Raw genomic sequence first — 25,151 nt, 5'->3', positions numbered from 1 at the left:
AGATCATAGAGACATGGAACCTGATAACATTACCAAATAATTGTAAGATCAGTTAATTCTTGAGCTTCTGGTTGTATGAAAAGCATCCAAAGATGACTCAAAAAACAAAAGAAAGATCAGAGATGAACATATAATTTATATGAATAATCTATATGAATATATAAGTATATATATAAAATGAAACATTTCATAACTTTTTCAGACAGTCTCAGAGATTGTAGGGTCATGAATTTAAATGCTCAACTCTGGAAATATTACTTAAAACAATCCATAACAAGCCTAAATTTGAGATTAGATTGCTCTCTGTCTGTGAACTCTCCTTCTCCCACCTTCTATCAAACCTGAAACACAAAAGAAGGATTCTGGACATTATGAACACCAGCCCAGATCTTACACACCTTCCATCCACAACTACATGGATTTGTCTGAAAGCCAAACAAACTAAAAGAGAGAAGTTAATGTGGACATTCAAAAATGTGCAATCACCTGTTTATTGTTGCTGCTATATTAATATATTTAATAATACATTATGTTATTTGTAAATGTATATTTTCAATATTTTATATATTAGAATACTTACAAAACAAATAAAAATGTTATTTTCCATGATAACAGTTACAAAACTGTTGAATATCATCTATTTGTACTCACAGAAACAAAAATAATCAACCCCATTGGCTGGGCTTTTGTTTTTTAATTAAAAAAAAACCAACAAACTCATGTTCATGAAAATTATATCATGTGAATTTACTTTCTTCCTCACAAAGAAATCCCTGACCTGTCTCATGTTCCTGGGTCATTAAGCAAAGAGCTCTCAAAGCCAAGTGCATTGTGACAAACATCATGAGCTTCTCACTGCTGTGGGACTTGAATCCAAGTGAAATGTTTCTGTGGGCAACCAATGCAGCAGTAATCCAACAAAAGGTATAGGAAAAATTAATAGTTGCTTTTTTTTCCCCTCCTTCTCATCCCTCTTAATGAGGTAATGAAGGTTTTTAGCCCCTGGTTCATGTGTCTCCCTTACAAACAGAGTTAACAAGACAATATGAACATATCTAACTGATTCGACAGCTGCCATCAGTTCCATACTTCAGGTTAATGAAAACCAAGTGCTCTCAAAGACTTAAGGGAAGCCCATTGCCTAAGATCTATCTCACCAAAAGGAGTTACAGGGTAATTCTTAAACTCAGGCAGTGAAATGTTTTGACAGTAGAAGAAAGAAAACTTGAAAGAGCTTGCATCTTTACTACTGTTCATGGAAAAGTTTGGAATTTTCTTATTAGGATTATTCCTGAGCACCAGGTAATGGCACGGGAACTGCAAACTTTGTTAAAGCCTGTTATGATCTTCTACACAACCCCTTCAACATTCAATCCATTTCCCAGTTTAAAACTGCAGCCTTTAAAGCTACTGATTCAATTATAGTGGGAGAAGGCACAGAAGAGGAAAAACTAGATATCAGAAGTTTTTCTACAGGGCAAGGAGGAAAAAAAATGTGCCTAGCAGGAGACAGGTAGCACACACTTCTTTTTCCAGTAAAACCTTAACACTGCAGTACTGTTTAAGCCTGGATATCCTACAAGTTAAATGTCCTACAGGTTAAACATAGAAAGCACACGACCTCATGGGCAGGAACCTGAGCAGAGTATTGTTGCTCCACCCGAATCCACAGTAGCCCAAAACAGCTACAGCACTCTCCAAACCAGCAAACTGCCTGATCTCCTGGTGTAGGGCAAACTCTGCTGCTTCCACACTAATAAAAAGCACATGACAAGGTCAGGGGATGCCCGTGTACACCGGAAAAGCCTTTTCCCTTATCTTAAATGAAGCAGTTCAAAATATTGATATCCTGTCTTAAAAACAGTCTGCTGTTTGCTGTGACCATACACCTGCAGGTGCGAGACAAGTGTTTCTGCAGCCGGATCGAGGAGCTGGCAGTGGCCCCTGACACTGGGATCAGAAAGGGACAAGCCAACTCAGAAGCACACCCAGGTGCTGTACTCACATATTAATGCATAGATATGCTACCCACTCAAAATTTTGAGTGAACAAATATTTGCTAAAAGAAAGTGCACTGAGCAACTGAAACCTAATTTGAAAAGGAAATACAGTATTCCCATAAACGTATGCAGGAGAGGCAAGAAGCTGCATAATAGGCATAGAAAACATAAAAATATGCAATTTACATATATTACACACTAATAATCTCTGTTCTGATGCTATTTTTAAAGAACTCTGGCTGAGATGGCATGCTTGCAGTTGAGTTGCTTTTTCATGAAATACAAACAAGGACACTCCAGGCTATCAGCTCCCCAGGACATTAATCCCTGCCTTTTTCCTGCAAAAGTCAACACTTCATAGGTCTGCAAGACAGAGATTCTCTCACTGCATCCAGGTAACAATGAATAAACCAGATGAACAAGGAGAATAATTAGTCATCTGGAAGATACCTGCAGATCTTGTCTTGATGTTAAAAAATGCCAAAACTTAAGAAGGTGGAACTCTTTTTGTTCTCTTATTTTTTTTTTAACAAGAGCAACAATGTTTTAATACCCAGCTTGCAAGACAAGTATGTTATATGTAGCATTATGCTTCCTAAAACTGACAAAGACATACCATGCCCTCTAACCTCCAAATTCAAGGCTAACACAATAAAAATAAAATCACAGCACCCTGGCCATCTCTCCCTGTCCTGTGCCTTCACCCAGGGCTTGCCTTAAACAACATATTTGTCCATCATATTCAAGAAAAAAGTTAAGAATGGAACATCCCACATGGAAAATAAGGCTTCCCCAGAGTTCTGTGTGTCAGACCTCATTTGCAATAAATTGATGTCAAAGGGGAGAAAGAAGCTTAAGTATACTAAGAATATGATCCTGTGAATCTTAGTATTAGATTTTGTTCCACACATTCTAAGGGTGGGTTTTTTTAAATCACAAAAGATTATCTGGGCTTCAGACAAAGCTCCCCTCTCCACCCCCCCTAAAGTCACCATAAATTCAGCTTTACACACAGTTTGTCCAGAGCATTTGCCAGCAAGAGACACATGGATGGGTGGAAACATTATGTTAATTGCTCACACACCCAGATTTATTGTGGTCAAAAATCCACTGGCTAATAAAAAGACCCTCTTTCTTTCTCATCTAAATTCCATGCACACTGGCAGGGCACTGCAACATGCCCACTCAGCAGGAAAACTCCTGCTTCTCCTCTTCATGAAACCCCCAACGCAGAGCTGGCTTTCAACTTTCCATCCACTGCTACCTCATCCTCTGGGGCAGCACCCGGGAGGCTGTGGGAAGAGCCCTGAGGAAGGGTGGAGAGGGGATGAGCTGTCACACACCCCACAGCCAAGGGATGTTTCACACACTAACATTGCAACCTACGTGACCAACAGCTGAGGTTCCTTTAGTCTGTGAGACTTTCCTGTTTTGCTACAGCCCCACACGTGATTTATATGTTTGTGGCTGTATCACTCTCTTATATAAACATGAAGTCTGGGTATGCCACTTTATAAAGCTCTACATTTTATACATGTCTCTTAACTCATTGTTTAGGCACCAAAACTGATTTAAAGGAGCTGTTGGTAACACCACATGAATTTAAGGCTTGGATTTTTATGTTTGTTTGTTTAATGGGAAGATCTTTATCAGCTGGTGAAGGTAATCATTCAGTTACCAAGTTGTTGTTCAAAATCTAAATGGATGCAAGTTGTCTCCTCTATGCACTGAGTGGTAAATGCATGATGTCAGGCTTCAGAGGGATCAGTGTCTTCCTAAACCTGTTGGTAGAGTTGCTGGACAAGGCCAGGAGCTCTAAACACTGGGTTAGAAAAAGATTTCAAAAGTTTAAAGAGGGAAAAAAAGCCAAAACAACAAAAGTTTCGTAGTAGAAAGACAAGGCTGGGTGTAAGGAAGCACAGAACTGATTAAAGTAATTTAATCTTCTCCAGGATCTCTCTTGATTATATCAAACCTCAGATCAGCAAGACTTTGGGGGGAGGAAGCCTGGCCTCACTTTTTTTCCCATTCTGCCCAGCCATCACAAGATTTCTTTACTGTTGTGCTCTCCTTCTGGGTCACAGACAATAAAAGCTTTGTGAAAGGAAAAATAAAAGATCACATTTTCCATAAGCAGAACCAACATACATTTCAACTGACACTAACAAACACTTTTGATAAATTAACATAGAACCCCAGATAGATAATTGTGTCAAAAATGTTGAAGCCTTGCACACTATGAAATTAGTCACTAAAAATAAATAAATAAATAAATAAATAAATAAATAAGGCAACTAACATAATGTCATGTATTTTGTTGGAGATTGCATTTAGAAATCAGAATTCTTTCAAAGGAAATCTATCCAAGTCTTGTTGGAAGTACATTCGTTTGTTTTCCTGTTGGTATTTTTTTCCTGAGGTTTCAAGCCATAAAGTTTTGTGCCCCACTCTATGCTATAGGAATCTGTGAATCTTAATTACATTTACCGTTACAAAAAAGGGTTTATGAACTTTTGCCTTTGGGCAAAAATGTTTATTTCATTGCCTTTGTTATTCATTCTTTTCAACTCCAGTGCCTTTGAACTTTTCAGCTGCACAGAGTTATCACCGTTGCACAGGAACCAGGAACTGTACTCCCGAGATGCAAACCACAAGTTGAGGAAAACGAAGGAGGCAAAGATATACGAGTCGTTATTTTGGCCACCCTTTGTGCCATTAAAATCTCATTTTCTGCCTATTAGAATGCCCTCTCCCTGCTTAGGCAGTGGTGATAGTCGGTGATTAGTGTGTAATTGAGTATAATTGTCTTTTCACTTTTCATTTGTGTCATTCTGAGCTTCTCTCTGTTTTTCTAACCACTGAGAGGAAAAAAGGGTAAAAAGCAGATAAAGCTGTTAAAACTCTCACTTTCAGCCCTGAAGAGATTTCTGATTGTAATTATAGATTGCATCCTCTTTGTGAATCTTCAGAATTTAGTGGACATCTCTTTCCAAGCACCTGGGCAAAGCTCTAGCTAATAAAATAAACTACCATCTATTTAAACTTTAACTAATAATGTCGGCTTCAGACAGATGACATGTGTAGGAAAATTCAACCAACCTTTTGACACTCAATTATCAAAGCAATTTATTAACATGATTTCCTTAAAAGAGCTCACGCGAATTAGAAAAACAATTATGGTATTCATGCATTTATATGTTGCCAAACAGCAGTAATACTCCTAATTTATGTATTTATAACTTGATTATAACTCATCTCAATGCACACTCATCTCAGTGCTCAGTCCTTGGAACTCTCCTCGTACAACTTGCCTGTAATTTTCCTGTACCAGTCGGTAAAATCTTGATGAGGTTATCTTAAAGAGATATTTTATTCACGGAAAAGCTACAAGATCTGTCTTCAGGAGAAGAATAGTACATTACAAATGGTTGACAACTGAATGCAAAAGTGAAGTCCGCATGATTTCATTATAAATCAGTTGAAATTAAATATAAACTATGACTCTTGATTCAGCCAGTAGGAGGAAAAAAATTTAAAAAAAAAAAAAAAAGAAGGAAACTAGCAAACTGAAATCATGTGGCTTATATAAAGAATACATTATGGTTTAAATTTGGCAATTCATTATACTGTGGCCTGAGGGAATAGACTCTTTGGTTCTGGTATACAGCAAATCCTCTGTCTGAAAACACAGGACTGACCTGAGGTGAGAGGCCATTGCCAATGGCAGGGTTCATGGGATTTGAGGGCCCGGACGGAGGCACAAAGCTGTCTGTATAGCTGGAAAATCCATGCCTGGTGCTGGGTAGGCAATAGGCAGAGCTGCTCTCTGGATTCGAAGGGAGGCTGCTTTGGTGTACAGTGCTTGGAGGGAGAGGTTGAGGTCTATGGACGGTACTGCTTGGATCAGACACAGCTAGAAGCAAAAGAAGCGTGTCGATATGTTTCACTCCTTTATTTCTGGCATAAGAAGTTCATTATGTGAAGCTCAACAGAATTGCATCAGAACCTGCATCTAAATACTGGTTAAGTAGGAAGGTAAATCTTTATTATTGCTAGATATTTAACTGGCTTGTAAGATCACACAAAAATTCTTAAGCAGACTGTAAACATCATAACAACAGACACATGCAGTTTTCAGACCTTGGGGGACACTCTTAGTGGGCACATATTGGTCAGCAATATTTTATATATAGAGAGATATATAGATATATATATAAATAAAGGAAAATATTTATTTCCTTAGAAGACTAACAACAGGTTTTCCCCTCCAGGTCACAGCACAGAAATTCTGCCGTGGTTTGTAGCAAGCCTAGCAATGCATGGGAGAAGCCCTGGGCTTAGAAAAATTCCCTTAATTAGAACATCCATCAACAATTAGCATCCAAATCTCAAGGAGGAAACACAGTAACATATTTTATAAAATCTCACCAGTAAGGTTTTTCTTTAGTACTAAAATCTAACATAGTCTAGGTTTGAGGCTCTGTTCCCTCACCCCTCAAATCCGCCAAAGTTCACAGAATTTCTGATAACATAAAGGAAAATTTTTACCATACTGAGACTTGCTATTGTCTGATGTGAAACAAAATGGTCTGAATAGCTGTTTTTTCCACCATCAGATAAATATTCAGAAGTTTCCAGTGCACCACCGTTGAAGGCCTCAAAGAATCTAAAGTGCACCTGCCTCCTTCTGCACCGCTCTGGGCAGCAGAGGAGGCCAATACAGTAGAAGGGCAGGAGTGTGTGTACATGTCTTTACCAAAGCTACACACCTACCACAAGGGAGGTGATTATTTCTCTAGCTAGCACCCTTCATGTAGAACCAGCCCTTTCTTGCAGCAAAACAAACATGAGTTCTTACGTGCTTAAAATAAGCAGGCTTGCAAGGTTCTCCCTGAGTCAGACCCTGAATTAGTCGACACATTAGAAAATATTTCTACAAGGGAACAACAAGGTAAACCCCCCAGTAACACTATTTTAACCAAGTACCTGTTGGCTACTGTACCTTGCGGTATGGAGGTGGGTTGGTAAGAGGGATCAGAGAGCTGGTACGTCGGCAAAGTTGGCATGGCACTGGGTGGAAATCCTCCAGGGATCAGGTGGTTGAAAGCCATCAGTTGATTGGCTCCTGCCTGTTTCCTCCATCTGGCACGACGGTTACTAAACCAGACCTACAAATGTTTTAAACACGAACATTTGATTTTTGTACATTTAGTTCAGCTGCGTCAGAAATAATGGCATCATATTTCAAATGCATTCAGTGTCTGAGATGAGAGATACACAAGATGCACACCAGACTCAGGGCTTCTAGACAAGAAAGGTGCCCTTGGCACACACTTCCATGGTTCAACAGGCAGGACACGGGAATTCTGATCCCTAGTTTCCTCTCCTGAGAAGAAAACTGACTGCTCTTTCAAGCTTTAGTGCTTTTAATAGCCATCAACCACTATCATTACTGTGCCACATTTAATAAGAAAGGGGAAACATGTCTCCATTTAATTTAAGTGCCAGTCAAAGCTATTTAGTCTGTATCATCTTTAATTTGCTGACAAGTTAGTAGCAGCACTCAATGCACTATTAGAAGGTGCATGTACTTATATATTGGGATACTATATTGTCCTAATGGCCAACAGAACTTTAAGCTTTTAATTAGAAAAATACAAGCCCCATGTACAAAACACACAAATCCCTCCCAGGAAGTTTTCATGTATTCACATATGTAAAAAACATCTCTTAATAAACTTACAACAGTAGGTCAGAACTTCAGCACTAGATTAGCATTTCAGAACCACTTTGAAATCTGTTCCCAGGACAGCATACCAACCAGATGGGGTTTGGACTAGTGCAACATTTTAACTATAAATCTGCTTTTCTTCATGCCATTCTCAGTTCGTTTTAAGTTTTCCAAGTCTTGGATGGCTTATTCCCTCCAAGAAAGGAAGAGGCAAGACTTGCACACATGAGACTTCACAAATGTAGACATAATAATAGAGCTGCAAAACACATAGGTTAATACTGATATCACAGTGATTAAACTGCCACAAGTTGGAAGGGCAACGAGTCACTGCAGGGGTGCCTGGACCAGCCTGCAGGCACATTGCCCTGCTGCAGTTTCAGAGCAACTTCTTGATTACAGAGCTCAGGTCCATGAGTTGGATGACCACAGAAAATAAAGGTTGTTTAAGATAACAGAAACTATACACATTTGTAAACAAGCAGACAGTTGCTCATAATCCTACACCCTGAAGCAGCTGCAATGATCATCCATGGATACTATCAATTAGATAAGACCTTAACTGAGTGTTAGCACCTTACAAGGGAGCTCTGCACAGCCTGTAAGGCAGCCTGGTCTGAAAGCCTCTGAGGCAAGTGAGCTGATGAGCCACATATTGATGTATCTGTAAAAACTGGGGCTCAGATCTGTCACCCTTCCTGCAAGCAGCCCATGCTGGCTTATGAATCAGCCATCACAGACTAGAATTCTAGGTGTAGCATCATTTACAAACCATGAGTGGGCCCTCACATAAGAGTATAAAAACAGTTTGAACTACACTGTGGGCTTCTCTGCTTTCTGTTTCATAACAGGAGTGGTGGGACTCACTGGGCCATCTGGTTTCTGACGTAGGCCATCTGTCACCACGTAGTTTGTTTTGGCTTCATACGCTTTTCAGAATGAGATGCTCGGCTCATACAGCTGCCTTCTCCTTTGGCCACAACTACTCCTCGATTATACACTCCCACTCTGGTTTAAGATTTAGGACAGAGGGATAGACTGAGCCTCTGTTCTACCCTACAAATCCCTCTCTTGTTTTTTTACCATACATACTAACTCCCCTCTGCCTCCACATGAGCCATTTCTGAAAGCAGCTGGCAGGGACAAGTCACCAGGGTGGAGATCTGAAACCTGTGATGAGCAATAGTTGAGGGTGTGTCTAGATTCAGCAATATTTTTTTTATTTCTCCTCCTATAGACATCTATACCCTTTTTAAGTTTTCTTCTTACCTTTTACTTCCTTCACTGACACGTAAGTCTAAATTTCTTATTTACTCCTCACAGACTGTTTCCACCTGCCTTTGTCCCCCAAAGCACACCAGTTTCACACTCCTGCAGCAATATCTTCTGAAAACAACCATATTGGGAAGGAAAAGAGGACAAGACACACTGGAGAGCAAGAAAGAGGATTTGCTAAAGAGCCAAAGAACACTTAGGAAGGATAATGGAGGTCAAAGAGTAAGGAGGGAACAGCAAATGCACGTTGTAATTAGCCTACCCAGGTCATTAACTGCAGCTTTTTCCTTAACACTCTCCCTTCTTCAGGTCAAAAAGGTTATCTGATGACCTCTAAACACTTTGAGAACACTGACTGAACTACATTACATGAATGGATTTCACCAAGAAAAATGAAGTAACAAGATTTTGTTTCCTCTACAGATAAGCATTTTTCTTCAAGCTCCAGATCTTTATTAAAATGAGTCAGATCCCAAATGTTAATGCAGTAGAGAGCGATTTGCACTAATGCCAGGTTTTGTGCTTCTAATTACAGGCAGATTTTGGCTCATTTTACAGACTTGCATTTTTTCCAGAACTGCAGCTATGTATCAGACATCCCTGAAAGGGACACACTCAATGGTATCAAAAGGTCTGCAGCAGCCACACAATTAACATCCTGGTGCACAGCTTTGTTGCCACTTGGAGCCCCAGTAATATAAGTGGGACTCTGCAGGGGTGCAGAAACCTGCCTGGGCTGTGCAGAAACCAGGCTACATGAACTGGGATGTGCTACTTGACTGGCACCCATGTCACATGCCACTGGCACTGTCACAGCTCCAGGCTTGTCAGCTCCAGACACTGTCACTCCACTGCAGAGCAAGTCTTACTGCCACTAATATCACACACGTTCATCACTACAGGATGGCAGAGGCACATAAGAAAATAAAAACAAACAAAAAATCGAATCAAGAACAAGTTACTCAAAATTAAACAACTCAAACCTGAATAACTCAAGTCTAAGTGTTTTATTTACATTTTTTGTAAATTTTATGGGAATTAGTCAGATCTCAAGCTTTATTCAGAAGCGATATTAGCATAGCATATTAACACATGCTGTGTTAACCGAAATTATTTTTTTAATCATAGTATTTCACTTGGACTACAGCCTTGATTCATTTTCAAGAGTCCAGATTTCTTTTATTTTTTAAATCCTCACATGAAAAATCCTTGGGCACTACTATCACTAATTAAAGAAATATTGAAAAATTTGCTAATATCAAGCCAAGACTTAAAAATAAATCTAGTCACCACAAGCCAATGTGTTTGCTTAGAAACATATTGTAAGCACCTGGGGAAATATTTTCTTTTGTTTGTACATTTCCAATGTGATTTAAACACAGTGCCCCCTTATGTGCAGCAGATTTCAGCTTCCACTAACATGAAGAAATCCTCATCTTGTGAGTGGCCTTTTCAAGTCTAGCAGGTCCCCATAGGATGTTTCTGCTCTCCTACAGCCTCCCTTCTGAGAGGGACACAACCATCACCTGGATTCAGGGATGCTCAGAATACAGTGCAGCCCCTGGAGAAGATCACAAGTGTCATTCTGTGATGAAGTGCCACCCTGCCGTGAACACAACAACACAACAGAAAACCAACTCTAAACTATCTACAACTACTTCACCTGACAAACTAATGTATTTTGTGTGTTGCCTTCACCAGCAACAGTGTGGATCTCAGTGGCACGCAGACCAATCCTAGGTCTGCATGATCAAATCACCAGGACCACACCAACTTCTCCCATGGAAGCAAAAGCAGTGGCTAAGCAAGCTACTGCAGTTTTGAGACTCAAAACGCAGCGGTCTTACACAAGCACTCTGAAGGAACACAATCTACTCATGCTGGTGTAACGTGCAGGAGCTCTAGATTAGGTGAATATTGCACTTGGTGCTGTGCAAATGCAGACATGGACAGAGGAAACATGACTTGGCTGAGGGATCCAAGCATCCAAAAACCTAAGTCTGCACAGAAGCCAAGTTACATTCATTTCAGTGAGGCTTGGGCTCCACAGTTCCTATGTCACTTTCAAAGCTGGAATGTAAATAACCCAGATGATTTGGAAACAAAATTGTACCCCAGAGTCTGGCCAAAATTTACATCTCAAAAAGAGAACTGGAGAGGATGAAATTTAGAACAAAAGGAAAAAAAAAATAGCCCTTTAAGTACTGGAGGCTCCAGTTTTTCCTAGCGCCTGGAACTAGACTGACCAAAAAAGAAATTCCTCTGTAGTAGAACATAAAAAGAAGCATTTTACACCAATGTAGAATGGATAAGGTGAACTAATAAGTTTCTCCCATCACTATTTCCTAATATTTAGATCCTGCCTCTTATTATCATTTTTTCCTTTAAGTAGTTCTCAAGTGATCATGCCAACATCTTATTTTGTTGATCTCAACAGGATATTCTTTAAAAGACGCATTTATTCACTTGGGAACACACTAGTGTAATTAGCCTTGACATTTCGACAGTCTGATCATAAACACAGAGTGTTCTATGTGCTTTTAAGGCAAAAAGATCTCTGATTCAACAGGGCAAAACATTCAAGATGTGAATGTTGCAGAAAACCCGTGGATATTTTGTTATACACAGTCCTGACCATTGCAAGCATGAGTGCCAGAAACACACAAAGTCAAAAGACTGATGTATTGTTAACGGCACTTCTAATTTTAGACGAGGAGGGGGGTGTTGGGTTTTTCCCCTTTTGCCACATGATATTTTTCATGGTAACTGCCTCCCCCACCCCGCTGTTCCCCACCTCTCCCTTCCCACAAAATTCACATGTTCAAAATAAAGTCTGACCATGCTGGAAGCGGGACTCCTTGGCGGGTGTTCCACCAGGGAGAGAATGTGGGCTGTGCCAGAAGCAGCAGGGGTGCCTTGCAAAGAGAGGAGGTTGAAGAAGGAAATCGCTAACAGGAAAACATGGCAGTGTGACTTCTAAAGACCCACAGTGCCCAGTCCTTCAGCCCCTACTGATGCCTCACTTATTTCAGCACCCACAGAGTGGTGTGTGCAGGAAGTGAAAACCCTCTCGCCAGGTGGAGGGCTAACAGCCCATATGCCTGCCTGACCAGGCTGGAAGTTCATTCAAAGAACACAAGAGCGGAGAAAAAAAAAAAAGAAATAAGTTTTTATCTCCCTTTTTCTTTTTTTTTTTTTGCAGTAGAGTGAATGTCCATCATGGCTCACCAAGGTATCAGATGAGCTCCAAGGAGAGCGCTGCCAGAGACCAGCGATAGTGAGAAGAGTAGAGACAGAACTGCTTTTTAGCACAACTAGTTGGTAAATCAGCTTCACTACAATGTCTGTACACCCCCAGCCTCACAGGAATAAGTGTACAGAGGCACACTGTGTTTCCTCACAGCATCTCAAAGCAGCACCAAAACCTGCTGGGAGCAACCTGCCGTGACCACCAGTGGGAACGTCACAAGGCTGAATGTTCTCTGCCTGCTGAGAACTGCTCTTTATGGAAATGGGAAGTCATGATGCTTGGGACACAGCGAGTTATCAATGCAATGGAAACCAGAGTTCTTTTAAAACATAACGGGGGGGAGGGGGAAAGAAGGAAAAATGTACCAAACAACCCCCCCCCAAAAAAAAATCCAAAGCCCAACACACCACACACAAAAAAAAAAAAAAAAAAAAAAACAAAACAGAAAAAAACCCCAAAAACACAGACCAAAAAGCCAGTAGACTGTGCCAAAGGGAATAGGGACTTCCAACCACCTCCCAGTGCGATCCAACGTACTCAGATCTTATAGGTTCCTTTGAAAAGACTTTGGCTCAGTCCTAGAAAAATACTTCTAAAACATTGCAGCTGAATAGTTCTGAAAATTATTCAGTAATAAACAAATTGAACTGTGTATTTATAAATTAAAGTGACACTAATTGGAGCCCTCAGGCAGCAGGGACCAGAAAAAGACAATCAAAATCACATCCCTTCTTTTCCTTTATATTTACAAATGTCCTCCTGGGCCTGCATATGAATTTAGTTGGCAAATTTACACATAAAAATTTCCCCTTCATGGAGGAGGGTGGAATCTGCAATTACAGGGTTATCTACTGCAAGGATACACAAAGCTTTTTCTTTCTTCAGCCCATATATAATGCAAGAGCATCAGTCTCAAGAAAAGGCACTAGAAATTCTCCACAAACCACATCAGGAATAACCATGAAGATCTGCTGAAAGGTCTTAAATGTTTCTGAATCCATCCTACATTCCCTTGTCCCATCTTCCCCTAGGACTGGGCAGTTCAGCATACAAGCTCAAACATTTTCAGAGGAGCTGGGGGCAAGCTAAGATTTTTTTTGGCACAGATTCCCCCCTCCTCCATGATTTCTCAGTGAGTGCTTTTCACTGTTTGCTACTGAGAAGAGGCTATTAAAGCTGAGAGATTGGACTTTGGAGATTTCAAGCCCTACTGCTAGCTTAAGAGTCAGAACTTCTCTCACCTTTCCTCCCACTATCCTCCTCCATAAACTATCTCTTTCCCTCCCTGTAGTACAGTGAAACAAAGAAAGCAATATGTAAGCAAAACACTTGAAATTTTTTTTTCAATAATTTTTCTTCTGGCTACTCAAGACTTCTGAGCTCTTGGGACTTATTTGTTGAGGTTATAATAAGGCTTTTACAATAGCTGACAAGCTGAATACAAGTTTGACATGGGAACATTCAATCCCATCCTAGTAGCCTGGAGAGATCTGCCTGAATTTTCAGACATGCTCTGTTGATAAACAACATTTTTCTTTTTGGAAGTTTTCAAGCAAGTCAATTTAAAACTGGGATCTGGCTAAGAAGAACATTTTCAGGATAGGGCATAGTCATGTTTCAGAATTCTTCCTGACTTGCCCTGCTTTTTCAACATTATTCATGGACAAAAAAAAAAAAGAACCCAAACAAATTTCTGCCGTTGCCTTTTGGGGTTAAACAGGAAGGCTGTGTGCCAGCTGCTTCTCACTGCTGGGTGTCCCACCCCAGAGGATCCATACAGCTGGGGGCACACCTTAAAGTGGGCCAACACACAAGCATCATGCATCACACTTCTGACAATTTGGGGGACCTGCCTTCAACCCACAACCCAAAAGATTTGTCTGGCTGGCCAGCCCCTGTTGGCCAAGGCAGGCTCCTGGCCAGCCACAGGACAAACCTGAACCTTATTTAAAAATCCTTCACCAAAAGATTGATGCAAACAGCCCCCACCATCAACATGAAACAGGCTCCAAGCTGCTGCCAAAGCTTGCCCAGTTCATCCAGGTCCAAAAACAAGCCAGATGTGTGAATTAAAAGGTGGACGGAAAAGATGCTACCCACCACTCCTTATGCAGTATTTGTTGCAGAAACCATAACCACACTGCTCTGCAGCTCAGAAAGAGCCATTGATTTTTATCTACACTGGGGAAAAATTCACTTTTAGAACTTGCCTTCAGATTGTCAGTAAAAGTAGGCCACAGACCTTAAGGGCCTACACTGCAACTTAATGATGGTTTTAATGAAGTTTTGAACTGGACAAGTAAAGCCCTGTAAGGTTGCGATTTTTACTCACAATATGTGAATCTTTGACTTCACATTGTGAGTATTACTACGTTTTTTTAATCTTTTAAATGAAGGCTCCTCCTTTGGAGCTCTACTTATCTTTCTGAAACATATCTGATAAACATACAAAAACAAAGAACTCCCCCCTTCTTTTTGTCTAAAGTGCACCTGCAGCACAAGAGATTGTCCTGGCTCCACATCACATTGAGGTTCAAACACTGGGGAGAAGGAATCAGCAGTTCTTGAGTGGAAAGGTGCTGCAGGAGGAATTGCAGGGAGCCTTTTAACTCTTTATTACACTCAGTGCTGAAATATTTGTAGTGATTGTACTTACACATCTCATGACTCTTGCAATGTGGAGTTTGTTGCAACGCTTCTTTTGCTGAAAGCCTTTCCTGTCCCCATGATTAGGTACACAAGTAACACTGACAGTGTAAAGTCTGTTTTCAGTTGCTTGACCAGCTTTCAAAAAATTCCCCTTAGGGGCTGACGTGTTCTAAGCTTGATCTCAAACCAGAGGCAACTTTTTTTCCCCACCTCCAAGCAACCAGTTTAGAAACATGCATTTGGTTACCCTTCAACAGTGGGAAAGTGAGAAAATAGATGGTTCAGTGGCTTAAGACTCTTCCTTTCACAGGAGTAATAGACTGCCTCAGGGAACAGAAGGAAAGGGGAAGCACGGGGGAGGCAGGGTAAAGAAAACAAATCACGAGATGTGAGCACTACACAGAGGGACTGAGGGAATAGCAAGGTTGGTCCAGTTGTGATCAACTACAAAATTGGACCTTACAGCTCCAAAGGGAAAGGGAAAAAATAAAAAAACCTTCTGAGCTCAGTTGGATTCAGGCTGCAAAGAGCCAGCTCTTTTGGATGATGCTTAATTGGGAAGCAGTCAAAGAGATCTTTGTGTTTATATCCATATAAAATTTGGTATCTCTGATCTCTGTCATACTGTTACCAAAAAAGAAGTGTGACTAAGAAAGCTTGAATGCTACTTCAGTATGGCTATCCATCCCTCTCAGTCTCAAGTCTCTTAGGGTTATTTTCTTTTCACAGGTCTTCTTTTATTTCATGCCCATCATAAGTGGCTATTTTAAGAGGCTATAGAGAGGTGCTGAATGCTGATAAGGCAAATCCTGTATCCCTTAATCCACTTCTAAATCACTCTGCCAGCCTTCAAGGGTACCAGACAGATGGAGTGCACTAGAAAACTGCCCACAGGGTGGTTACTTCAACCTCAGCTCATCTTTAATCCAGAAAGGTTTTGTTCTGGTATTTTAATCATTGATTGACTGGGAACTTTCTTCCATGCTGGGTTAGGTAAAATATCCATGTCAGAGGTACTGGGGAATTTGTGAGGCTGTAGATCATACGAGTGGTGTGAGACAGGATGCATCTCAAGGGAACCAAGGAAGCCATAAGGAATGTAAAAAGTCACAGGGTTAAAGCCACATTAAGACAGCTGTTATGTTAATGAGAGTTCTGCTTTTCTTCTAGCTGTGGGTCATTGATTTAGAAAAACATGAACAAGGTCTTTTTAATTTTATCATATTTGTCCACTGAAGCTAACATAGACCAAAACATCATAGCTTAGATCCCATTCGTCTTACTAACAGAACTTGTGAGGGGAGTTATCTTTATTATGTTTGTGCACAAATTATTCTCAGGGCTTGATTTGGTCTTACCTGGTCCAAGTCTATATACAAAGCTGTTTTGCAAATATTTCACTTAGTAAACATGTTAAGAGTCTTGCACCACTGAGTTTGCCTTCCAGACAAATTCATCCACACATCTGATTTTCTCCCACAGTCATAACAAACACTTACAAGAAATGTGGTGTGAAGTCCTCTGCAAAAACATTTAGCAGGTAAAACTGAAAAAGTCTGGACCTTTCAAGGTAGATGCTCAATAATACAGCTATGCTGCAACAGGCATGCTTGTCTTAAAAAGTCAGAGGGATATTTTGTATTTCTTATTTGAGTTTGCAGTGTCTGAATGCCTCAAGCTGAGTTTCAAAGGTCAAAACATAGTAAAGTTTCGCCAAAGAAACCAAATTCACCTGCATCCTTGGTTAGATCACAAGTCACCATTCATTTCTTTTCCTTTGTTAGATCACAAGCTACAACATTTTGCTTTTCACCCAGCCACATATTTGCTTAGTTACACTTGCAATTCAGACTGATATAAAGGGGGTGTAGTTTTCCCACTGACCCTTAGATGTTAAATAGTAAAAGACCAGCAGAAGATTCTGCTTGCGGTATTAAACATTTTACAGGATGTGTTTCTTTGCCATGAAACCAAATAAGTCCTAATCTAAAATTGAACTCCAGGGTGCAGCTTGTTCCAGAGTTATCTAGTTGCTATTTTCCCATTTTTAGACAGCTAAAAATCTAGGTTCATGCCTTTTTTTAAGTTTAAATCAACTCCATGTTACTGCTCCAGTACATTAGCTTGTTTTAGACAATCCAGATCTACATGAAGTTGTGAAGATTTAACAGTTATTTGAGGGTTTATTTTCCTTTGAATTAAACTAACAGTGGGGATAAAAGATATTACAAGGTTTAAACCAAGTCAACTACAAAATCTAACCTAAAAATTAACTGTAAATACCACACCAGTAACCTTGCTCACTTCCATGGCTTTGTAGACACATTGTCCTTTAAAAAAATGTTTTTCTCTCCTCTGTTAATGCCTGAAAGACCCAAACAACAACAGATGAAATCAGTTAAGTAACCATGAGCTGGCACAACAGCTGGCCTGATTACATGCAGAGTACTGTCAAATGCATAAAACAAACAAATGGGGATATCAGACCTTCTTCTCCACAGACTCAGTATTATATTCATGGTAGGTATGGAACAATTCCTGGGGAACACACAAGAGGTTTTTTCAAAGCAGTTGTCTCAAACAGTTGTAAAACCACTGTCCATGTACAAACCCTAAGGCTGTAAACAATGTTGCTTCACATTTTCCTTCTACTCCAGAGTAGGATCACATAAGATTTAGAAGGACTCACACGCTAACAGAAGACTAAATTCCTTTTGTTAGGCAGCTTTCCAATACATACCTGGACACGAGCCTCTGTGAGTTTGGCTCTTTGTGCAAGTTCTTCCCTAGTATAAATATCAGGGTAATGTGTCCTCTCAAAAGCTCTTTCCAGCTCTTCTAGTTGTTCTGCTGTGAAGGTCGTCCTGCTGCGACGCTGCTTTCTTTTCAAAGGTAAATCTGGTTCAGAATCGATGTCAGAACCTTCATCAGACTGGGGTGCTGGTGCTCAAAAAAGAAAAAAAAATAAAAGACAAAAATTAACTTTAGTAGAGGAGAAAGAAGAGCAAAATTTTGGAGCAACCAATGACATGCTCTTGTATGGAGGCTGTGTTGGACCAAAGGCCCCCTCACATGCCCTGAGTTGGAACTTGAGGAAAGCCAGCAAGAAACAGCCCACATACAGCATGTCCATGACACAGGAAGGGGCTACCAACTCTTGCAATCAGCAGTTTATAGAGAAATCAATACAGAAACTCTTTCTGGATTTCATAGACATGGAAATAGTGAGGTCACACACACAGCCAGGCAGCTCCTGGCAGCATTACTTGTTTCCCCTGGCAGTCAAATGAATTCCAGCTATAGCTGAACCCAAGCTATAACTGTGAAGGCTGCAAAGCCTCTTCCAGCACCTGACCCCATTCACTCTCTCCAGCAAATGGTAATGAACTAAGAGTAGACTTTCAAAGCGAGCCTTCACTTGCTGTCCAGGAGACATTCCCTCTTGCCCAAGTCTTCAAGGGAAACCACCTAAAGAGGGCAGACATTCCCCAGTGATGCTGAAACTGCTTATTTAATGGAAATGCAAGCATTGTTGCTACTACTTCAATAATGCCAAAGAAATTATTGATATAGACATTGATTTAATATAATCCTTTTAATGTAATTTATTTGGAAGTAAAAAGTTTCTCAAGCTCCAGCTAAAACCTCCCACCATGTTCATTTCTAGCTATCTTACATTTCCAATTTCACTCAAGTTGTTTGAACTAATTAATACACCTAATCTGTTTACTTAGTCTTGCAGCATGAGAAAGACAGAGTGCTTTTTCAGACAGTTCAGCTGAAAAGTTTATTAATTTCTGTATACCAAAAAACATAAAGGAAAAAAAAAACATGAAGAAAAACAATAACAAAAAACCAACCAACCAAACAAAAATATTTCAGCTGAACCAGTGGCTCTTATGTGAAAAGTGTCTTCATTTTCCAGACAGCATCAATATCTTAGACCCAACATACACAGAGCATAAGGAGAAACTTCTGTGGATATCTGCATCAGTATACTGAACACTCAACTCCCAAAGTCTCTTACTTGCATTGAAAGTTTGCCCCAAATAAGACTGGACTAAATGGTTCTCGTTCTTAAGAATATTGTTCTCTAGAACAGAAGAAAATCAGCTCAGACATCCTATCCCAAACAGTTCAAGTTCATTCCTTATTAAACAAACAATCTAGAGTATTCCCAAATGAACATAACACGTTGTCTGAATTAGTGGCAAACCCCAAATCTTCTCAGTTGGAGTCCCAAGTGACACCTGCTCTCCTCAGCAACTGCCCCAAGTTACAATCCTCCAGGATGGCTTCATGCTGCCATCCAAGAACAAAAAGAAACTTAGGGTATCTAAAATATAGTTTCCCAGTGTTATCCTGAGATACAAATCACCCATCTTAAGCAGAGCAGCTATTTCTGCCCACCTAGGCTAGAGGAAGAGAGCACACCAGCCACACTGCCTAGCACTGCACTGTGCCCATACCTGATGTGGTGAGATCTGACACAGAGCTCAGAAACATCCCTTTTGGAGACAACTTGTCTGACAAAAGTTGCCTTTGATTGTGTACAAATTGAGTTAAAAAAAAAAAGTCAAATACCGACATGTCGAGAACTCGAAATTCAATACTCTTTCATATTTCATATGTATGTATAGAACTTCTTCAAACATCTGTGTATATGCCTGTAAAAAGCCAGCTTAAACTCTGCAATTTAAAGGGGATATTTATTGCTAAATTTCTGAAGTGAATTCCCTCACCGACTGAATGGGAAGTACCAGAAGATATATCATGATCATTCTTAACATGTTTTATAAAGACAGCAAAACATCTTGAATGTTTCCTTGCACCCTCATTCTTTTCTGCAATAAGAATACAGAACTGAAACCCCGACTTCATTTCATTTTAGTTTTAGATTTCCATTTCATTAAGCAGTATGTGAATGGCACAAAGGTAAACCAATAAAAAAATCCTGTAGTATCTAAGAGTTCAGAACAATATGCCTGATCAAGGGCAAGCATTCAGAAAGAAAATAATAAAGTTAAAGTAAGGAGAGAATGTATACCAAATGAAGTGACCTTCATATCTATCTGCTTTCATCGACATTGCCCCTTGGCAGGTTTGGCTGCTCCGTGCAGCTTTATTGGAAACATTGGCTTCCTTCGTCTTATCTTCTCTGTGATATTAAAATCAAACAAGTGTAATCTCAAAGGGTAGTTACATGTCTGTACTACAAACTGTACTGGTTTTATTTCTTAAAAAAAAATTCTTAAACATTATTAGCTTCAAGGAAGCTTTTATTCTTATTTTTTCCTGTGAAAATATCATTACTAGATTTTTATATAGGTGAGAAGCCAATGAGAATATTGGTTAAACACATAAATTGGATACACCTCAGCCTTTAAAAGACTCAGTATTTAATCTTATATTTGCTCGATAGTCATAGTGCATTGCCCTTTTGCTAAACAGTATCTCACTAATAGGTCCACTGACTTCCATGATATACAAAGATATTATTTAGCACAGGTGAAGGTAGTCAGATTTTAGCTGGGTCATTTCTACCTCTATCACCACTACAGACACCTTTGCAGATGTCCTAATGATCTTAAGTCCCCAGCCCCTCAAGCTGTAAATAGGAAAAAGAAGGAGACTCCCCAGTGCCTTGGGAGATTCCCCAACCAGACTTCTTGGGATCACCAAAGCATCCCTTACTGCACAGCTCAAAGTGGGAGAGGCAGCCAAAAGCACTACAAGGAGTGAGCCGTGAAGTTTAATTAAAGAAGGAATTAAAGAATTAAAGAGAAATTATTTGTCCCTTAACCCCTCGTGACCTATCTGGTGGCCTAAGGAAATGCTGCATGCCGATTATCAGCACAAAATGCAGAACCCCTGGGCCCAGTGTCGTAGGCATTCAGTCACCTGGAGTTCTGCAACCATCCCTTTTCCAAACACTGTAAATAGACACATCGGGGGCAAAAAACGAACAACAAAATAACACACAAGAGGTCATTCTGTGGGCTGTTCTTCCTCTCAGCAAGACATTTCATTTGAATAATTAAATAACAATAACATGACAACCATTTAAAGCCCATACATTAGCACTGCAGCACAGCGCACCTGACAGAGGCAGGCAGGGAGTTCATCATGGAGAGGTTATCACCCTGCGACCCACGGAGGCACAATTCCTCTGGCACTCCTTCAGGCACTCTGACATTTTTTTAAAAAGTATTACACAGCCTCTTCCTCTGACTGTAACTGCTCGGGGTCTGCCCAGGACGAATTCTGTCTAGCCACGGAGATCACTAAAATAATACCAATCTAAAAAATAGCAAAGGGCAGGGAGGGTTCTGGTAGCCGTTTATTTGCTAGCTACCTTCCCCACATCCACCTCCCCATTTCTCTATTTAAGCAAGATCAATCTCACGGGATCTACCCCTTGTGCCGCAGCTCACTTGAGTCTGCGGCTTGAGCAGCCCCCGCTTTGGGGTTCTCCAGGGTGCTCGTTCTGCTGGTTGTGGGGCTCACTGGGACAGCCCCAGTTGTGGGGCTCGCTGGGTTGGCAGCCGACGTCCGTCTGATCCCCACAGCCTCGCAGGCTGAAGCAGGCGAGTGACCTCCCCGTGTTTGCTCGGGTGCAGGCGAGGGGAGTGCAGCGGGGGCAACCACCCCCACACAAACCCACAGCAAATGACAAATGACACTTTCTCTTTGTGATCTTTGGGATTTTTGTTGACTTATTTGGAGGCTTTTGTTGGGTCCTAAGAAATGGCCTGTGGCTGAGGCCTATTGGGCCGATTTCCACGCTCCATCTGTGGTATCCATCAGCGGGGCCTTTGCCCGCATTCAGGGCTCTGACACCTGCCTGGCAGGATGCGGGAGGCACAAAGGCGGCTGCTGCGGAGGCGGGGGACGGCGGGCCGGGGGGGCCGGGCAGGGCACGCCTGGTGAAGGGGATGCACAGCAGGGGTTAATCCAGGCTCCCCCTCTCCAAACCTCCGCACCTGGAGGTGTCCCTCCAACACCGCCTCTCCCCGCCAGAGGTAAAGGGGCTTACAGAGGTAAAGGGGCTCAAACGCAGCCCTCTTTGTGGGTGAATTAGGGAGGAAAGGGGGGGAGAGTGGGAGAACTGCCCCAGGATGGGGATGTCAGGGGCATCCCAGGCGCTCCTCAAATACACTTCTGGCACTGGCTCCCCACGAGGGCCAGGAGCAGCAGTAGGTGGCCAGCAGTGCATTCCTCCCTGGATCCTTGTTTGTGTTGAGGTAGGCTTTCAGCAGCTGGCGTTTAACAGTGATGGGCTAGAAACACATCAGGCATCCTTTCTTTCCTCAAAATAAAATCCACAGGAATAATAAAACGGCATCCTTATTTTGTCCTGACAGCCCTACTCTCTTCTCCCCATCAGCAGTCCCATTTAGGGGCAGGCTCATATATCCATACGAAATATAATGAAGACTCTAGAGCCAACCACCTACCTCCCTCCCACCACAGCAGTCCTTCATTTTGCTGTGTTTGCCTGGGGAAACATGACGCCAGGCTCCCCCTTCTCCTCCTCCTCCTCCCAAAACCTCACTGTCACAGCAAGGAGCCATTAAAAAGAAAATACACCCTGCCAGGTCTGTGCTAATCAAACCAGGACAAATAAACTCTGACACTCAACAACTCCCCAAGTGCCTGCAGCCCGGGGAGGAGACTACAGATTACTTATGAATATGGCAGGCGGGGGGGGGACGGACGAGCTCAGGGGTTCCAGAGTCACCCCTCAGCCAACTGTGAGCATTTAAGACACTACAACTGAAGGCTGTGTTTATCCAAGATAAAGCCTACTTGAAGGATGAGAAGATCACCCCTAAATTTCAGATTCTGGTGCTCCCACCACAGCACTTTTATCAAGGTGACCAGGACTCAGAGCCACAATTTCATCCAATTCAATGTTTGCTTTCTGTGCCTCACCATCAACAGGGGAAGAGGACAGAGGGAAGACTTGGGCACCCAAGTTAGGTCACAGCCCAACACTTGTTATCAGCTGGACTCCTCTTCTTGGAGAGGAAAAGGAAAAGCAAATTTCAAGAAACAAAAAACAAAACAAGATATCATAAAATGTGCTAATCCTGCTACATGCTCCCCTTTTCCTATGAAAAATTTAGGATCAGCAAATATATAGGAAATTCTCTACCTTGCTAGAAAGCAGCAGAGTACCTAGTACAATGTGAAATATGCACAAGTAGTAGAATTGCTTTTAACCTGTTCTACTGGCATTTTGCCTATGAAATATCAAAGAAGGGGAAACGAAACCAAAAAGAAAGCCTCTGTTCCAGACAGGAATATCGCTCATCTAACAAGGATTAAGTCACACTTCAATTACTCCTTTGAAAACCCCTGCTATTTGTAAAGGGCATACATAGAAAAAAACATCGTAAATGGCTTTTTTTAAACTCCACAGGCACTTTACGAAAATCTGCAGTGAGAGAATGAGAGAAATGTGGATAAAATATGTTGCTATTTAAGTAAACTGATTAATAAGAGTAATTAATCTGTTGCTAGATTTGGAAAAGAGCAACCCCATATCCCGAGAGCTCTAAGCTGGAAAGTCAGCACAGAGAGGAAACAACCACCACAGCAGTGATAAAAGTGATCTTCTTGAGAGAAATGGATGGCATATTTATTTTGTTTGGGCTGATTCACATAGAGAAACTTTGCTTTGTACAGCAAAGTGAAAAGGAAAACAGTAGCTGCAGTAAAAGGAAATGGCCGACAGTGACTTTTATTTACAATTACCAAGAGACAGGCTATTATTGACCATATGTGCCACAATCACCCTCCTTATCATGGGTTGGCCATCATGTCCATTGGGAGCTGTTAATGAACTGGGTAATTGAGCTGCTGACATGTGTTACCAAAACAAAACAATAGGAAGAAGAGACAAATGAACATTTTATTTGCCAATCAGAGTAGGTTCCGCTTTTCAGAGAACTGTGCCTAAGTAAGTGGCTGAATACATAAAACAGTGCATTGAAGGCAAGCAGATGCATGCACAATAATGGTTAACTGACAGCCTATGGCCCATCTGTGCTTAACATTTTGTTAAAGAAATTACTTGACTTGCTAAAGAGACAAATCATACAGCTGCCCCAAGTGCTGCATTATAAGAGATAAATCATTAGCTAAACTGTTCCATGCTTAAAATGACAATGCATATTAACAGTTATGCAGGGACATTTTGTCAGCACAGCTTGATGCAGTTATAACTGACAAAAAATGTGACAGCTCATAGCTATTCAACGATTTCAACTTAGAAGAGAATGACAAGACTGTGAAAACAATTTAACTGCACTAACAACAGACAATTCACGAGCTCTTCTTTTAAAAAATATATTTAAATTTTTTTTTGAATGATGAAATAATATGGAAAGGAAAAAAAATGCACAGTATCTAACTGTTCTGCACCATTAATCTGCTAGCATGTACTTCATTCAAAACCACAGAGCATCAAAAAGGAACACATTCCATTTTAAATATCAAAGACTGCATCGCCAGCGCTAAGAATAAATGGCTAATTCTCAACTGTGCATGAAAGGATAAAGAATTTCTAGAGTGAAAGGAAGGGAAAAGGAAACTGCAAATGCAACTACAAACATCTCTTCTTATTCCACCACCTCCTTTGCCAAAAAAAAAAAAAGATTTGTTTTGTTGATACAAGCAACATTAAAGTACTTAATAGCTTTGCATGTGGGCCCGATCCCAAGTTTCACTGCTGTAAATCTGCACTGGGAATTATTATGATTATTATTTTTCATTGAAAACTAAATGTAAAGGAGTAGCAGCTAGTACTCCTAATGTACAGGTAGTACATACACTTGTGTGTATAGCCCAGGGAGACTGCTAAGGAAGGGCAGAAAGCGAGAGGAGACAGCTCTTCCTAAATTGCACAGACCAGGGCAAACCAGACACTCCACCAGATTTACCTGAACAGCTACAATATCTGGGGGAAAAAAAAAAAATAAAAAGGAAAGAAAACCAAGAAATAATGCGATTTGGTAAAACTCATGTAGCCTGTGGGAGTTTTCCCTGTGGTTTCAGAGGTTGGTACCCACGTAAGGTTTAACGACTAAATAAAAATTAAATTGCTATAGTTTTCCCCACGCAGCCAAGAGTGCTGACTTCATAAAGTTTCCATTCTCTGGCCTCAAAAGACTACTCTGCTGTTTCTCCTGGTATAAGAGCAAAGCTGGATCCAAGAAAACTTTGACCCTTGTTTGATCTC

At 40.9% G+C, this 25,151-nt stretch overlaps 1 protein-coding gene across 5 annotated transcripts in view; it reads right to left on the bottom strand.

Annotated features, from left to right (window-relative positions):
- The window catches only part of PAX3 (paired box 3), a 76,082-nt gene that overhangs the window by 7,395 nt on the left and 43,536 nt on the right, over positions 1-25,151 (bottom strand). For 3 of the 5 annotated variants that reach the window (XM_051781441.1, XM_051781442.1, XM_051781443.1), the window contains exons 5-7: positions 17,646-17,851; positions 7,003-7,168; positions 5,699-5,913 (exon numbers count right to left, since the gene is read on the bottom strand). In XM_051781441.1, coding sequence (XP_051637401.1) covers positions 5,699-5,913; positions 7,003-7,168; positions 17,646-17,851 — 587 coding nt within the window. The remainder of the gene's footprint in view (positions 1-5,698; positions 5,914-7,002; positions 7,169-17,645; positions 17,852-25,151) is intronic. The other 2 variants (XM_051781445.1, XM_051781446.1) reach the window with 1 other exon arrangement.

This window comes from Manacus candei, unplaced genomic scaffold (assembly GCF_025592945.1).
Source record: "Manacus candei isolate 608988 ecotype Guabito, Panama unplaced genomic scaffold, ASM2559294v1 h1tg000015l, whole genome shotgun sequence".
Taxonomy (NCBI): domain Eukaryota; kingdom Metazoa; phylum Chordata; class Aves; order Passeriformes; family Pipridae; genus Manacus; species Manacus candei.
This window is presented reverse-complemented; position numbering and strand designations above follow the sequence as displayed.